The 19455-nt window shown below is 33.4% G+C and overlaps 2 protein-coding genes across 2 annotated transcripts in view; one reads left to right on the top strand and one right to left on the bottom strand.

The window, feature by feature from the left end:
• alc (alicorn) overlaps nt 1–19455 on the bottom strand; it is a 144237-nt gene that overhangs the window by 72960 nt on the left and 51822 nt on the right. The window lies entirely within an intron of this gene.
• LOC128676393 (uncharacterized) overlaps nt 1–19455 on the top strand; it is a 61456-nt gene that overhangs the window by 5346 nt on the left and 36655 nt on the right. The window contains exon 2 of the mRNA XM_053756482.2: nt 4012–4195. Within this exon, the coding sequence (XP_053612457.1) occupies nt 4123–4195 (73 nt within the window). The 5' untranslated portion in view covers nt 4012–4122. The remainder of the gene's footprint in view (nt 1–4011; nt 4196–19455) is intronic.

Below are 19455 nucleotides of genomic sequence, written 5' to 3'. Positions count from 1 at the left end.
ATATTTATTCTGACAATATTGAGAATTCTAATATAATGTTTGGCTATGATGCTGTCAATACTGAAACCTTTAGCGTCGCTCAGTAGATGCTTTTATTAAAGACTTGTATTGTAGGCCATCACGAAAAGTGGTTAGTAAGCTAACAATAAAAAACAAACGCATAAAAATAAGCCAACTCTTGTCCTAAAATATAAAATACTCGTTCGGTGGCGAAGCAACCGAAACAAATAAAAATTCTGTTTTACTAGAAATTACGCAAAAACTTTTCGCATTAGCAATACTTTCTCGGCTTTGCATTTTTCAAGCGAATTGAATTTTATCTCTTAAAATATTGTACAATATGGATAGATAGTATGTATCTAAATCATAAAGTGTAGTTAAATCTTCCATCTGTCTATCCCTATGACCCGATTGACCCGAGCTCGGGGCAGGCTAGTTATGTAATAACTATATATCTTTGAAAAAATTAATCAACTGAATTAACGTCATTTTATAAAAATCACAAAATAGCAACACCACTGCAAAACGAATTAGTTCTATGTAATGTTTGATGATATGATGGAAGGGTGGCTTGAAAATGATCCACCGAAACGTCACTACGTCACTATGTGTATTTCCTACGCCACTAGTTTTGCCAACGCCTTGTTGCTTAGTCACGCGACTTATTTGTACAATCCCCTAACTGACCAACTCCACGACGACCTATATGATAGAGGTACGATACAATACAACCGTAATTTCGGAACCTTGACTTGTGATTTCCATAAACACGTAGATGAATTTATTATTGTTTCATTCGTTTTTAATTTGGAGTTGTGGAAAAACGTTTAATCGTATAATTTATGAGCGGGAGCGTTTCCGCAGAGGGTCGTGTACGCTGGGCCAGTGATTTAGGATGCCATAAAGATTTGAAGCCTGGAGCGAGATATCTGTTTCCAATTATAATTTTCATTACTTAAAGCATCGATGTGAGAACTGAAAATATATCTATTTTCAAAAAACAGGTTTTAAAGAATTCGAAAGTGCTGGAAATTGAAGTAACGTGAGAAACAGAGATTTTCCCGACTGATTGAACTTTCTATCCTTTGGAAATCCTTGTCACTATTCTGAACACGTTGCTTTGATGTGATGTACACAAAAACGTTCTCATTAATTGATTTTATGCAGCATTTGACGCGAAACTTTTCATCAAATAGAGATATAATAAGAGCATATTTATAGCTATTGCTACCTTCACAATGACGGAAGCAAAATAATGATAATAATAACAAGTTGTCATCACTTTTTTTCTTGAACGAACGAAACAAAAATAAAGTGATTTATCGCACCAATTAATATATTTCCTGTCTAGCTGTACGCTCTTCGGATAAAAAGGGGAAACAAAATTGTACCTTGAGAAATACAATCGTTACTGCTATTATATTTGTGTTATAAATTTGTAAAATATATATTTTCAAATACTATCATCACTCTTCATTTGGATTTTAAACGTCACCGCAAGACTATAGCGGCATGTTGGCAGTATAAGTACATCAAGTTGCGTCAAACAAAGCAATTTATTTTATAGATATTAAACGCGAGTTTCGTTAGTTCACTTACTTCGACGAGAAAATAAATATTGTTTGGACAAAATTTGTTATAAGCAGGATACTAACTCGACGGTACTATATTTTAATTCTATTATTGAACATGCTTGAAAAAACTCTTTTTGGAACTTTTGGAAATTTTGAAACTAAAATCGAAAACATTTTCCCTACCGAATAAAAATAAAATTTCGGGAACCTGATTGTGATAATGTCCGCGTAAATACATGGTACATCTGACCATTCACCACATATTGGTGTTTGTGATTCAAAAGTATATATTCCACCAGCAGATACAACTCCACCCAGTCAGATTCAGTGTATTTAATGCTTAGAACCCTCGTTATGGAGTCCGAACTTTACGGCCCAAAGTTTTTACTGTTCACAAAAGAACAACAGGGACGATTCTGTGGATGCAATTAAGGCTAAAACTTTTGTTTGGCTCGCTCATTACTTTGTTTTGTTTTTCAGACGAATTGGCTCTTAAGTGCTTGCGATACTACAATGAAATAAAGGGAATAGGATACATAACATAAAAACAAGCTGATAAATTATTTGCTTACTAAATATAAAATACAAATATTTCTTTATAAAGATAATATTTGCACAAACTTGAGTAGGTGTGCAAGTATATGATATTCGATCTGGAACGTGGCGCTCTTTTAAGCTCCAAAAAAAGAAAAATTCGTATTATTTTTGAACGTATACACATATTATTTTATGCGTACGTCAAATATAATTCAATTCGTTAATATTTTAAGGCATTACACAATAACCACAAGCAGTGTAACGGGGACACCTGTACCCCGTTTGCCCCGGGCTGGTCTATTTATACAAGTCTCTATTATTATCTGCCTTTCATTTCAACACCACTCTCAAGAGACTGCTGGAAGGAATTTCATTTGGAACAAGAAAATTCTTTGTACCTAATTATTAGTATAACACGTTACTTTTTTTAAAAAAAATTTCAAATACATATCGTTGATCAATAAGGACGCATTTTGCAGGCCATACTGATATTATTTCCAAATCTACATTTCAGAAAACAATTATAACAGATTAACGCAATATATTATATTGGAGAATATAACGTCCAACATTTTGGACAAAGCCAATAAAATCAACAAAACCGACCGAGTGTCAAGAAACGGAACACTCATATTTTATTTAAAGACAATGTTTGTTTGTCGCTTAGATATATACTTTGTGAGTAACAACACTTTCACTCAGATATGTCTATTGAACATGAACTTATAAATATTTCAACGCTCTATTTGGGCTATATAAAGTACATATTACGTTCATCATCCGTCACTAGATAGTACGTATTATATAGAAGCCAAAAGCCAACACAAAAAAGGTGCTTTTAATTGTATTATTTATAGTTGTGTTTATATTTAGCCGTATACTGCATGGCTATAAATTTTCTTGTGCGGTATAAAACTCTGCATATTTTAATAGACAAGACCTTATTACTGCAATAAAGAGCATCCACGGATTTTACGAGTAGGTATTTTATTAAACAGCAACAAATAAAAAAGTTTATTGAGAAAAACAATTATTTTCTTAACATCGAAATATTGTTAAAAATTAATTCGATGAATAATAGACGTGAAAAAAAAACTTAAGTTTACGTTTGGCGGATACCACCGATAGAAGATTGTTCTTTAGATTGTATTTTAAAAAGAGATTTTTCTTTATTTTTTACTGCACCTCATCACACAATATGATCATATTATCATAATATTATAGTGATCACATTTCATAACCCTTCATTTTGATATTCCGCCCGATTGTATTGGTGATTTTATAAAGACGTCACAAAGCTGAGACCTAACCTTATTACGTAAACTGAAAGGTTAGATCATCTTTCATTTTGTCATGTCCCCAGCTACGTATTAGATGGGTCCCTTGGCAGAGTCTGGCAGCTTCATCCCGATGACTTTTGACTTTATTGACTATGTACAATCAGGTATATGCATTGATATATATTCAACTATATTCAATTTTAGACTTTGTCACATTGGAATAAGATTTGTATGCACGGAACTTTACCGTACAGCGTAACTGACTAGTTATTAAAAAATATATAAAAGTGTTTAAATGTTTTTGAGAACAAGAAATCGATCAATTGTTGTATTACATGACCAATACTACCTTGATTGGTTTGGTTTTGGTACCACATGGTTTGGTACATAAAGTTTAATTCAATTCAAAAATGATACTACCCGTACTATCTATATTCTATTAAAATTCCACTTTTTATCTTGATGATCCCCAGGTCAGTTAAAATTATACTTTATAGTAAATAATTCAATAACACATTCGATATGAATGAATAAAAACAAAACATCAACAAACAATAACGAACAAACAGACAGACATAAATATAACTAAATAGTTACAGTAAGGGTTATGATTGTTTCAGAGCCGGATGTCGGAGGAGCATGTGTCGAGTGATAAGTGATAGTGGGATGCGATGATAGTGTGACCATGCCGGGTGCCAGTTGATGGTGAGGCGGTTACCGCTACCAGGACGATGGTGGCCAGGGGGAGATGTCGGGTGCTCTCAATTATTTTCAGCACACTGCTCTTGGGCAGAGCGATAGCAGGTAAACTATTTCAAAATGGTTTTGGCAACAGATATATTTGTTTCAAAACAAAAATTTTACTACATTATAAATTTATTTATTAGTAGGTAAAATTTGATTTTTTCAAATAACTTCAGTATTTAATGAAGGTAAAGAAAATCTAAATTCAGTTGAAAATTTAATCACTTCGCAACAATCGACCGCAAGTTAAGCCACTCTGCATGTATATTTATAATAGCGACGAATTTGCAATGGATTTGGGAAGCTGGATGTGCTATTGACTGGTCTTATTATATATAAAGAATTACTAGCGTTAATAAATGTATATCCTTAACCTTCCCCAGTAATGATATTATCTATTGGTGAAACTGCATGAAATTTCGTACAGTAGTTTTTTAATTTATCGCGAACAGACTGACAGACGCAGCTGAAGACTTTGTAAGCATAAGGATAGTGGTATTCTATCAGGATTAATAGATACACACAATACGAACGACGCGCCGCGCCGCGCTCGTCCGCACCTTATGTGTGGGCGGTCAAACGCTTTGAATGAGACTCAAACCACCCACGTACAAAAAAATGTATTCATACATTGTATAAATTGAACTCTCTTTTTGCCAGGACCATAATACATTGACTATTGAATTTCAATGAAGAAATCTACTTATACTAATATTTACTTATGGGGGAATATGATTATAAAACTAAAGAGAAAGTGTTTATAAAGGTATAAGTTTGTGTGGAGGTAATCATTGAAACAACTAAACTTTCAAATCATGAAGCTACATTATTTCTGAGATAAAGTACTTTTAAATCTCACTCACGAAAGCGAAGCCCCGGGACGCAACTAGTAAAATGTAAAAGTGAGTGAATGGATATTCTAACAAACAAGCTCTGAAACGTCTGTCAGCGTTGTAGTGAAGTTGCTCGGAAATTACTGTTGCATGCTTGTACGCCGTGTAGAATTCTCTAATTCTGCCAGCCAATAACTTTCTGAATAGCTTCGTGAAAAACTTCCATAAATTGGCTACCTAATCTATAATTTAATACAAGTTCATGTAGTTACTCAGTAATTATTGTTACACAACTTTCTTCTAATCTCGACAAAATATGCAAAACAAATTAAATTAGTGATGGAATAATTTGTGGTCTTCAATTAGCATTAGTACAATTTTCGTTTTCCGTTTTTATTGATTTTCGATTTATCAGTAGAAAAGTACGTTTTTTTTGGCAGACATAATAGAATCAACAGCACTTTTAAAACTATAGATAATCTTATTATCTTGTCTTACTGCCAAGTACAGATTCTTATTATGTACATTTTACATATAACTAACTTTAGCAATTACTAACAGTAGCGTACAATTATACATATTGTCGTTCTTTATAATAATCAAAAGGAAATGAATAAAAACAAAACTATATCCGAACAAAAATCGTAGCACCGCCCCGTAGCCGACGACGCTACGATGTCGTGAGCTACGTATGCTACGACAAACTTTCGTAGCGTTCGTAGCAGATCAATCAATTTCTTTATTCTGCGGGGCTTTACTCGAACTAAGCTTTGTTATTCGATAAACTTGTATTTTTACTCCAATGTTATTTGTTTAAATGGACACGTACCCTAAAACTTAAACAAAAACATTACTTATATACAATAAAAGCATTTTTATATAGTGTTTTTGCAATCAAGTTTACTAAAACCATTCTCAAAAAAATGACTTTAAAATATTTGATATCATGATTTCCTGATTCGTTTTAGTTGCCAAGTCATTAAACTTCGGTAGTTCCTTTTAGCCTTAAGTAAATGTAAACTGCGGAGTCGATTAGCGAGCTTGATTAACACTTAATTAACGTAACTATCAAACTTCATAGGGATATTTTTAATCACATCAACCTTGGTTAGTATAGATATATGATACAGAACAACCGGGTTATACAACCTTTATACGATCAATGCGACTAGATTATACACAAAGTTGAAATGTTTCATAAATTATAACAAGTCAGCCGGTACGCCACTGATTGAATATAATAAATTCGCAATATTACAAGTTGTGGCTGGGGAAACCATATATATCCCAACACCAGCACGAAATCTGTTAGGAGTTCTGCATTCCTGTCCCACGTCCTGCACTATGCAGGACTTGAACGAGACGAACGACAAAGAGAGACAACGATCGCGTTGTGCAGCATTCTGTCGCTCAAACTCCAATAAAACATATTATTGAAACACATTTTTGTATGTATAAAGTTAAACTGCTTGTTTTACAATTCACGTAGGTAAATAAGAGTGCGACGTGAGCAGTAGTTACCCACTCGTAACATATTTTGCTCCGGTGTCTCGAGAAATTGAAACAGACGTGTTCCAGAAGCAATTCCTTGTTGCTGGGTTCGCGATAGTTCCAATTCTATTTGTATTACCAGTTTATAACATTATATTTAAATGAAATACATGCATTTTACATCTTGCATTTTGAACATTAAAATAAAATATTTACACAAAGCGAAAACCAGCTCACTAAACCCAGCACCTTAGAATATGACCACTGCATATCCTCCCATGAATGTCGTACGAGGCGACACGTTAGTTGAAGTGATTTGAATCAGGCTAAGTTTCAAGTGGTATTGTATGCATGTATTTTTATCTTCATAATACTCCAAAGTCAACTACGACTATAAAAATTGATTTCGGTTTTAAAACATTCATCAGTTGCAATGGGATTATATTCTCCAGTTCAGTGAATCGAATTCTGTCTGAAAATTCTCTGTATATTTATAATATTTTTTCAGACTTTCTTGTTTTAACATTTAAATATTATTAAATTATATTCTGTAAGAACTGGGCATTTTCGGTTGAAAAATGGACACAATAATATAAAATTATAACAAGTGAAGTAAAGATCCATAACTACAATTTATTTATTAATTTTATGGCCACCTTTTTTCCTAACGGATATTTTGCATTAAAGGCGTTATTGACTTAAGTCACGTCTTTAATTTATTATATACCTACATCAAGGATATAAACTCTTTCTTTATGTCATTTTCCTGTCAAATTCATTCAACAGCAGCGATGCTCACCGTACCTATCTGGGTTTGGTTACTGTTCCTCAAAATTGTAATATGCCTGTTAGGTAGCTATACTTATAGTAAAAATGACCAATATGAAAAGATTTATTAAGCCATGTGTAGACACTGACCCCGCGGTTACCATTAGCTGTAATGACAGCATTACGAGGTGTTCGCGTGTCGGAACTTTACAGAACAACTGCCCAAACAAACTCTGCCAGGGGCCGGAACACACGTGACAATTTTACCCAATTAATTTGAGATTGGGCCATCCGAATTGGTGACCCAAAACTCTCAATTGCACCCACACCCGCATCGATTGTGTAGTCAATAAAATTTTAATCATTTTTGGTAATGAACACGTTTTTCAGTTGGAGCAATAGAAAATGGCGCTTGTTTCTTATCTCTCTCGTCCTCGCGTGTTTTTGTTTTTGATTGCATCCTAAGCATACATACGTTTATTTGTATTCTTTGTCCAATCAGTTGTTTTATGTTGACGATTTACTTTACCTACCGACGACGACGTCCAGGTGCGTAGTCAAAAACCACCTTTGTATTTTTCGTCCGTATCGAACTATTTATCGTTCTCTAGAATATTCCGACGGTATTTTCAACTGGAATCGCCATTTCCCCAGGGAGCTGTTATGGGATTTCGGCTGCCAAGACATACGAACTTGTTTCTGTTTCAACTCAAACATGTAAGTTTTGAACGAATGAGTTTATCGGTTTGCCTGTGCCTTCGAATAAAACAAATTATAGGCTTTTGTATAGGTAAGTGTTATGTATAATAATATCTATAAGTAGTAATTTTTGTACTTCATCGTAAAGTTCGGAAAGCCATTTAACTTATATTATAAATCCTTAAAAAAAGGATATACCATGACTTATTAGAAGTGTAATCTAAATTATATCGCACTTGGATTATTGTCAAAAGACCCCAGACTATTTTTGATTACAACCCTCTTCGAGGTACATTATTAAAATTAAACTAGGGTAATAATAGCGAGGCTATAAACCCATTGCGTGTCGCGAGCGGCTCCGGTGGGCCACGCGAGACCACCAGAATTATCTATCATCGGGCCTCACGATCACACCTCACTTTAAACTTGCACGTTTGATCCAAATGTGAATTTTCTTTTATACAACATGTACATAATATCTTCAAAAAATAGTGGTTTTATACACATTTTTACATAGTACATAAGCATCACGTCCTTACGGAATTGACAAAGAATAGAGTTGCAAAACTCGGAGGCCACATTAGGCTTTTATATCCCATAAAAATCTTATGAATGCTATGAAAACACCTTAAACCAATTTCAAGACAAACTTCTGCTCATTGAAGGTAAGAATCTTAACTTTAAATTTCATAAATCAAAATCTTCCCATTTATCTTTTTCTATGACAAAATTCATATTAATTTTCCTTTGAAATTTTCATTCATAAAATAATATGAATTATTTAGCAATTCTCCTCGTATCTTATTATGATGAAATTTGCTGTTATAAAATCCAGACAGAGACGAGCTGGAAAATTACATCAAGCTAAGAAATATTCTTATTGTTGTTTATATATTGAATTAAAGCGTCCTTATTTAACTTGTTTTATTGAATGAAAGCTGAATGAATTACCTAGGTAGGTACCATAAATCGTAAACTAAGATTTTACATTTTTATTCTATGGTTCCATTTTTCTCGGTTTAATTTTTTCAACACTAGTTATTAGATTATAGAGGTGATTAGTTCTCGCTTACTAGCGCCACCACATTTATGGTAATTTCTAATATTTGTTAGCGAACATTTAAAAAATATTTTCACAAATTATGCCACAATACATAAAGCATTTAAGTAGAAAGTGTAGCTATCGTCTAAATGCCTATAACATTACGCGTATATAAGAAGGGATCACTTCGTTACCGGTTCCCGCCCATTTCTTGTAGTTTTCACGACGCTGAGTAAGTGATTTCCTTTACACCAAATAGAACGCTTGACGAAATTGTAATTGTACATTTAAGTACTAATATTAGAATTATCATCTAGTTTGTGAAATGGAGAAAGCAACGGCAAACTCGAACTCCATTAATATTGCCAAGAAGGTCGGTATGTGTGCTTCATTCCTAAGCTAGCTTGCATGAATGAATTGCTATGAAGAACGCGACTGAAAGAGACATCAGAAAAAGGAATACCATTCGAAAATCATAATATAATTTTCTATTTATTTGTAGTATATTTTAAAACATACATTCGTTTACGTCTAAAATCGTTCGCACATACTGACTACCAATTAAAAGTTACGAAATGTTAGAGCTCTCAGTTTTGAAAAATTCATACATTTCAGCTAACACGCGAGCTGAATGTTCAAAGGCATACTTTGTTTCGCAAACACGAATCTGCAATGTCAGAGACAAAACGACTGTGAGATTATGGACTATAGACTCACAACGCGAAATGCATTCAAATTACCTCAAGTAGGGAAAAATTACGGAGTTAGTGGAATTTGGAGTGTGTTAGACTCGACGGCTCGGCTGTCCTGTTGTTGTTTCAAATATATTTTTCATAGTTATTGAATTAAGGTATAAAAGGTACTCTATTCTACATAGAAAACTTGATGAGATGTGAATCTAGTTGTATGTAAGCCTATTACTTTATGTAGAACATATTTTCGGTTCTATTCAGTAGTTTAATATTATAAGCCTACAGAAATCCGGATTGATGTTTGGTAAAAACAAAAAGGATGAAGTATATTAATATTCAAGTATACAAAATATTGTATTGTGTATATGGAAATATACCGACGCAATACACCATAAATTGTTTGCACGGAAAGTCCATAAAAAACGAATGGCACCTGTTATAGTCACTCAAACTAGGTAGTCTTCCCAGCGCCCATTTTGTAGCTCAATCAGAGTGCAAGAAAACGAAGTGGCCATCACAAAGCACTGTCGCACAATTGAGTTCTCAAATAAACCAAGCATTAAAACCAAGAAGGGCGAAAATTAATGAAAACGGACTTTTATTTTTGCATAATTTTTGACATAAAATCCCACAAACAAAATAAGTACGCCGCGACGCTACACAGATACGTTTTTTCACGATTAGTACGTAGAGGTTGTCCTTTGTTTTACCCTAAAATAAAAACGCAGCAAGTATATATATGTATATATATATATATGTCTGCGTTATATTTTATAACGCAGTTTACATATAATATAGCGTTTTTATTTTAGGGTAAAACTAAGGACAACGTCTACAAAGGCGAGTGAAAGGCGCGTAAGTGGGAGGTGCTGAAAACAATTACAACAAAGGCATTGTTCTTTACAATAGTTACTTACTCGTCTTTTCCATTCAAAAGGAAATTTAGTAAATGACAAGAAAAAATACCTTCATTTTGTAACTCTACATGTACGTAGACTTCACAGTAACTGTTGTTGGACCGTAGTAGGTATAACTTGCGTTACAGTTTTTGTTAAAGAAAAACATTATTCGCTTATATGATTTCCATTATGTAATTTCACAACTCTGTCTACCCTGACATTGACATTCGTCAACGGATCAACGCAGAAGAAGTAGTTTTGACGCATAGCAACGAACGTCAATGTCAAACCCTATAGAAAACAACGGAACACGACGAGCTACAACGTACTGCATCGTTGCAACGGATCACAACCATGGAATTAGTAGGTACTCCGGTAATACCTACACAACCATGATCACAACTGAACAATGGGAACACGCTCTAAAATGTCACATATACAAGTACTTTGCGCTAACTAAATTTATTAATTTAACAACTCCTTTTCCCAATTATGTATGGATTTAGTGTTCACGTCCCTCCTTAAAATTGAATTAGAGATATTTTATTAGAATCCTCTACGATCGACTTAAATCAATGTTTTCTTATTTAGTATTCGACCCGCGTTCGAACAAGGACCATTCAGAATCGAGATATCGGTTACAATGTAAAAGAAACTAGCCAAGTTCCAGATCGATATGCAGACTTTTTATTTCCCTTTGCGGATACATATTGCTTGATGTTGATTGGCTTTGGACATCACACTCTTACCAGTTACGAGTAGTAATCGTGTTTTATCTCCAACATCATCAACAATCATTTAAACGTCCTGACTATTTGGGCACACAGGTCTGAGAAGCTCAAGATAATATATTTTTGGACCAATCTAATGACCGACCATTGTGAAAGTAACTTGACTTGATCACAGTACAGGCCAAGCGCGCTGACCACTGAGTTGCCATTGAGCTATGGTTTAATGAAATATCGTTAAATCGAAAACTGCAAGTTAAAATACTATTAATACTAAATATAAATATAATAATCCTAAGAATATATAGTTTTATTGGAATTGAAGTGACACGCATAGAAACAGATACACGGAACAGCTGAATAAAAATGTAGGGAACTTCAAAAACTAGTTTTCGTAAAGTTTCAAGCTGAATTGGGTCGGTATTGAGGTCAGTGTGAGGTTCGCGGATAGGAATAAGGTGAGCCAAATGAAATACAACGTTATTTCCATTACTCAATTAATTTTTTAACTTTCACCGATAAAATACACGAGTTTTGAATTTTATACTTTAATTAAATATGATTTCGTAATGCTTTTAGGAAATATTAATTTTAACTCGATAAAAGGCAACCTTGAAGAAGTATGTAATAAAATATAGTATATAGAAGAATATAAAAATTTATAATGGTATGCCAAAGTAAAAATTATAACCATTCTGGCATGATAACACAGCATTATCTGTAATGATGTACTGTTAGATAATGCTTTTAAATTACATTAAATTGTAACGCTTGTTTTTGTAAAAATATTTGGATAGATCGTATGAGTTCCTTCTTTTGTTTTTTTGTACGTTCGAAAGCCGTTTGTAGATAATCTATGGTCGTGCCTGTCACGGACTTGTTGACCAACGGTCATCTTACCTTGCGGGCGGTTGTCTATTATTGTAAATTATTAAGAAACTAAAATAATAAATAAATAAAAATAATAATACATTTGATAAAATACAAAATATGAGTCTAACAACAAACTTGTCGAAAATTCAACGGGTTCCAAGGACCCGCACACAATTTGGAATTGTTTGGTATTACCTACCTATTGTCTTCATCATACCAACCCTTCAAAGGGTGCAAAATACGGGCCTCAAGAGTTACCTTCCGAATCCTCATCCTCTGTCGAGTGCTACTTTATTAAAATAATCATCTGGAGAGGTTTTCGATCACCAGTTAGGCTAGCACAGCCGATAGATAACTGGCAGAGCTGGGACCACCCAACGCCTGCCGGCCTTCATTTTAACCTCACTAATTTACTTAAATTTTAACTATAATCCCAACTATGGCCCATATTTTTGGAAACCTTTTATTTTATATAATTGTTCCCTACCCTTTTACTTTGTGAAATAAAATTACTTTTTTACATAAACAATTGTTTAGTATCAGTACACCTAATTCCCATGACAAAATCCACATTTAGTATATACTTTTACGAATTGTATCTTGAATTGTAAAATATGAGTTTCTGCATTTCTTCTCATCAAGGGACATAGTATATGATCATAGAACCGCTATTTTTGGCAATAACTTTACAAACTGTTAGCGACAATAATTTCGACTCAATTTTTTTTTTGTATTGTTATTGTGTTGGTAAATTGTAACAATCAGTTTGCGAACCAAATAAAGAAAAAAACCCTTGTCTCTGTCGTCCCCGTATGGGATAGAGACTTGATACTACTTCTATCTGATTTTCATCATCAAGCTTCCTGTGAACTGTTTCATAACCGTCTGGATACTCCACAAAAATATTAATAGCATATTGATTGCGATTGAGTTTGGATGCAAACTCGCTCGCGTGGGTGCCCATGCATTGGCAAGGATTATCTCTGCCGGGAAAGCCGTAATCCGGATAAGTTGTTTGCAGCATGGAGCAACCCATTCGATGTGCAAAAATACGATGTTAAATATCCACAACGTGAGTGAAGTTTAACGATAATGTAAAAAAAATGACTTCTTCTACTACTAGAACTCGAATTTTGTTACCTTGAATTGGTTACTAGAATAGTGTAGTTATTGATATAGTGGGCGTGAAAAGATTTAATAGTGTCGGCAACGCGCGTGTGTGAAAGCCTTAGGGGTGCGGGCGTCCATAGACTGCGGTGACCACTTCTCATCAGATTGAACCGCATGTCTATTTGCTTCCTCAGTATAGTTGCTTGTTGTATACCTAGCTGGGCTCTCTCTTAGTATAGTCGTAACTATGCATTTCTTTCATTGATTCGCATATACCTACGTATTTATTTACCGTTCATAATAAAATTATATCATACATTTTTTAAATCACGTCATTCATAAATCACGAAAAAAAAGTACCTACATTTCGAGCTGTCCGAAGTTTTGCAATAAATTACCGCTACCAAACGATGCATTAGGGGTTATCTTGAACAAAAACAAAGCTAGTAGGTATGTGTACGCGAGAATCGGCCCCTGAGGAAGTTGTGGGAGCGGCCGAACTGCACAAGTTAATATTAATGCTTCCTCCATCTCAAACTAACGCGGCTTCGCTTACGGTGCAGTTTTACATACTCAGATCCGAACTAACATTCTGTAGTGCTTCGTGCCTCACAATTTGGTAATCTAAGGTCTCATATTTGATTGTTATATAGGCAATCATCATGTCTCCGAAGGATCACCATCTCACACATAATGTTAAATCATTCCCTAAAATTTTAATCGATGAATATAAAATGCCCTGTTATGTGATGCAAGTTTTTCAGTAACTACAATACGTTATGAGCAATGATTCCCAGTCTATGAACATGTTCATTCTATATGCGTAATAATAATAACATTTTAAAGCACAAAGATGTTGAATTGTAGGAAACAATTGACGGTTTGGAAACTTAAATAAAAGGTACTAGCGACCCGCCCCTGCTTCGCACGGGTGTAATATTATGCATATAAACCTTCCTCTTGAATCACTCTATCTATTAAAAAACCCAGATCTAAGTACATATAGGGACAAATACCAGGGAGCAATTCATTCTAGTTTTGGAAAATACCCGAAATCTTTAAAAAGTACCAGTAAAGGGTGAAATTTTGTGTAAAAAATAATACTCAATTCGATTTCATTTATACATATTTATAACAAGTAGTTTTTACTCTAGTAGACATGAAATATGAGAAAAAGTTAATTAACAAAATTATTTTCACACTATTATGTCACATTATCCGACCTGCTGAGTCACTTTGAATTAATTTAACTATGGTGATGCCAAATATACCTATGTCAAAGCAACCAACCTATTGTGACATATTCAGAGAGCCATCATTTCGAATCAGCCACCACATATCCTGATAGCATCTGACGTGAATTCGATATATTCCCTTAAGCTCAAATAATAAAACGTGACATGCATCAGAACGTCAACTCATAAAGTCTCGCGGGGTAACCAAGGATGTAGGTTCCTGATTCCCCAATATTTCGAGTTACTTTATACCCGTATATAATCTACATTATTAATGCGAAGACCGCACTTTTCTCATATCATTATATAGGGAGCTCGATTAAAAATAGATTATTTTTTGTCATAATACTCATAATACACAATAATCACAGAAAGCCCACAGATATACAATATTGGTTGGTATAGCCAATAAATATATTCTTCGATTGACTAAGTAACATCACTATATTATTTTTATTTTCTTCTTGCGTGTTGTTGTGTATTATTTAGATTATATTTACTTATATCTATTATTATTATCTATTACATAGTATATGAGCACACACAGGTATGGTAATTTTCTTTAACCTTCAACTGCTGCCGTTATAGAAAAACATAATGAGGCAACCTGCACAATCACATAGCTAATAACCAAATTTGGTTACACGCATTTGGAATTTATTACAAAAATGTATCTCATTATATCGTCGATGGATTATAAAATATAGTAGCGGAAAGTGCAATAAGTTATCTATAAACAAGAAAACTACCTAATAGTAAATTAAACTTTACTATTCTCAAATAAAAATTACAAATATCTTATAAATAGATGATATAACAGTTTGATATAAACTGATCTACCTACTTTACCGACCTGCCTAGAGAACCAACTCGTCCTTGTATAAAGTATGTACCTCCGGGACTTGTAAATGGATCATAAGTATATCTATCTACCTACCTAACTAATTACACAAACCGTTTAGCTGAAATACATCGTTAGAGCATCTAGGGATTAATATACCTATACTCTTACATTGTAGCTTATTTCATAATTACATGAAAGTGGCAAAAGTTGTTGAGACTAAATTAAATTCACTTAGCACAGGCGCAGTGGACCGGGCGCGTATCTTGCAGGGTTACCTTACTTGTAAAACTCAGCCTCGCAGGAATAGACAGGTGTACCGTTGGAAACAACAACGTTCAGGTTATCTACTAGTTTTGAAAGTAAAACATCACGGTAAAAACTTGAAAAATCTTTTATCTTATGTATGTATTAAGTTTTGACAAAGAACAAATGTAGTTACTTATGATGTCTACTTTCTAGGACTACGCTGTTTTTTTATAAACCAAGGATCGTATGAAGATATTTGCAATAACGCCCATTTCACCTACGCATAGTGCCTCCTACGTATAATACGTTCATAATATTTAAATGATGGCCAAATTTTTTTATCATTTATATTCCAATCAATGTATGTATTCTACCTACATATTATTGGGAAATATGTATTTTAAGTTATTTTAGGTTTTCCTGTAATATTGTAATAATTTTTGTACACACACAGGATTCAATAATAGTAATATTTTAATATTTTAAGAAATGTACTGTTAACCAGACCTTTTTACTTAAAATTTAGGTTATTTCTACAATTTTTTAGACATAAATCTTAATATAATATTTTTTTTACATTGTAATATATATTTTGTAATCATTAATAAATTCTCATAATTTAACTCTAGCACACATGTCACGTATTTCAGCTTACAGAAATTGTTATTTTTTTCAGTTCTCATATTGCTGTTTCATATTCTATACAAGAAGCAAAATATTCAGTCACCTCGGGCCGTAAGCCGCTTTATAGCTGCCTACCGCCATACATCCCATCGGCGGGAATGATATAACTTGGAATGGCTTCCGAGACCTTCGGATCGTCTTATTCTGTTAAAATTGTGACATCTGAATTCAACAGATTAAAAATCATGATATTACTCTTAAAAAAAATAATAATATCTCACAGTCTCTCGGATTAATATTATATCCGCTGATATTACAATTTCTATGAAAAAATCTATATATCTTTCATGTTGATTTCTACACGTGAGTAATAAAAGATCACAATATTTTTAAACAATGTAATAGGTATATATTACCTAATTATATACCTAATACATTGTTTGCTACCTAAGTATTTAGTTATTTGGTGAAAGTGATTGCAGAATAGGTGGATAGTCCCATACTAAAACATTGGATGTCTACCCATGTGTAACCTAATGTGCTGTATTAGTTGTGAGGTACTAACATTTTGTTTTTTAAGTTTTACCTAACGATTTTATGTACTTATGGATAACTGATTACGAAAATAAATTAATTATATAACTCCATAACAATTCACATCACATAGTTCGGTCCGTTGAGAGGCTTGGGGGACACAGATCCAACACGTAGTTTTGATGTTATGACATAACATTAAGAGTCTCTCTTATTAATATTTGTCCATAGATACAAAAATATATATTTAAAGGTATCTGTACTATTTTAAACACATGAAATAATAGATATAGACGTTTTCATTATATTTTATTGATATTTTTGTCAACTTAATAGTGTAAAACGATGTGATTCAACGCATTAGTAATCTAGGTTATCTGCGGAGCAAACATCAACGTCAGGCGAGGTTTATAATTTAGTCTGGAGTAGAAATGGTTTAAGCCCGGACACAAACTAATCTTTAAATGAGTTTACTCTGGGTGAAAGCGTTTACGCCCAGTTTAGATCCAGGCGTAAACCCATCTCTGGCGGGAGTTATTCGAGTGGAGAATTTGCATCGGCGCGATTAGGTAGGCTAACGTGTGAAACTTCAGTAATTTGCCGAGGGTTCCCAGGCTTGATCCATAATATAAACAGATGAAGTGTGTTGACTTTCGACCTTTTCGCGACTTAAACGGTTGAATTATGTTTGGAGGCACAATGGAGTACTTCATTTATTTAACACATTGCAATTTTTAGAAATACCTCCACTTCGCACGGTCCTGGACATCCCCAACATCTAGAGCTGACGACTGTGCGAAGTAGAAAAAAATTTAGAAAAGTGGACTCTGACGCTCAACAGCTGAGAAAGGATCAGAAAAAGTAGCTGTGAAACTTTTTTGTATTAAATACATAGACGTCGTAACGGAATCTATGAGAAGCATCAGGTTTGAGTGGCACATTTGAAATTACAATAGAGTTATTACTAGTATCCCATAACACAAGTCTCGAACTTACTTTGGGGCTACCTCAATCTGTGTGCTTTGTCGTAATATATTAATTTAATATTATATTTATGATTAATGAAGTGGAGTGGACCGTGCACGTCGAGCACGATGAGCGCCTCCACGGTGATCCTGTTGCCAGGCTCCAGCTCGTTACATGATTATCACGGATGCAGTCTCGTGTGTGCCTCTAAACAATTACTCAGTATATTGCCATCATTATGACCTGATCACCTGAGCTCATAGACTAAGCTTATTATTATATATCATGTTTTATTCATGAACTCCTTGCGCTGAGAATATTTTACAGCTAGTTACTAGTTAAGTACTAAATTAATTTAATATTTTAGGGATAGCTTATATATATGTATATATAAGCCTTCATTTAATGACACATAAAGTGACCTTTATGAATTCACATAATGAGCAAAAGAACATATCCACTTACTCATGCACCATGTTATATAGCATAAATACTTATTAGACAGATATTAGGTACATAAAAATACTTTATTTGCATTTTTACATGAAGGAAAATGAAAAGTTCTGGCAGCATATATTCTAAAATCGCGATTTTATGAGAATGTTTATTATCTGTTTTTGCCCCCTCTAGTACTTTTTAATTACTGTTATAACTTAAGTAAAACTTGTAAAGAAATAAAGAATTTTGTGAAATCTTGAATTTTATAGATTGGCATTATGCACTGGCCTTCTAGAAGATCGTTTATTCAGCACTCGTGCCTCTTTCCCGGAGTTGAATGTAAAATATCTCGGAATACTGAACTAATAAAGCTGTTTAACAGCATCTAGTCCTCGTTTACACCTCGCCTGACCTACTTACCTGACATTTATATACCTTGTGACATTTTAGCTTTCAACGTTATTACATAGTTTCAATTTTACTTAACACTTCAAGATAGTTTATTTTTAAAGTGAATTTACTTAGTTAACAGTTATGTAGGTGGCTACTAAGTAAGTATAAAACTTTCATTATTTCAAGTATTCAACCTCAAACAAATGTTCTATGATACTTACATTTATAATGATTTCGTATGTTTAGAGTAATCATTTAAAAACAAAACCAACTTATCATTTTAGACTAAAAAAGCAAAGATAAATTATTTCATTTATAAACAAGAACATAGAAAAATATTTAATTTAAAAAATAGAGAAGTTGAAATTGTATATGAAAAGGGGATGAGATTAAATCGAATAAGTATTTTATCTTGGGTAATCATTTAAACTCAGGATATATGAAAATAAAACAGGAATTAGAAAATATCTAGTTATGTAATGCGAGCAAGTTCATCCAAGGATCATACCAGTTTAAGACCTGTTTATATAACAGTGAGGTTGGGTTAATGTACGCAGATTATTCTCAAGTTAGAGCCCGCAAGATAAGCTCATTCCCGCAGACCAACTAAACTTTTAAACTACAAATAAAACAACAGATCTTGTATACGCTGTAAATCGAAAATGTTAAACAAAAAGTATGTGTGTTTAAAAAAAGTGCACTCTATTTTACAAACATTAAGGATAGAATTTCCTAACTTAAGAAATAAGTCAGAACAATCTTTTTAATTTTACAACTTAAATAAAAATAAACTGATTAAAAATAATAAACCAATAAAAAAAATATAAGTCAATTAATGTAAAGATTTCGTTGTGTATCTATTGCGGGGTAGAGACATCAATGGCCGCAGACTCAAAGGCCACATT

Source organism: Plodia interpunctella, chromosome 16 (genome assembly GCF_027563975.2).
Source record: "Plodia interpunctella isolate USDA-ARS_2022_Savannah chromosome 16, ilPloInte3.2, whole genome shotgun sequence".
Lineage (NCBI taxonomy): Eukaryota > Metazoa > Arthropoda > Insecta > Lepidoptera > Pyralidae > Plodia > Plodia interpunctella.
The sequence above is the reverse complement of the archived record's forward strand: the minus strand, read 5'-3'. Positions and strand labels throughout refer to the sequence as shown.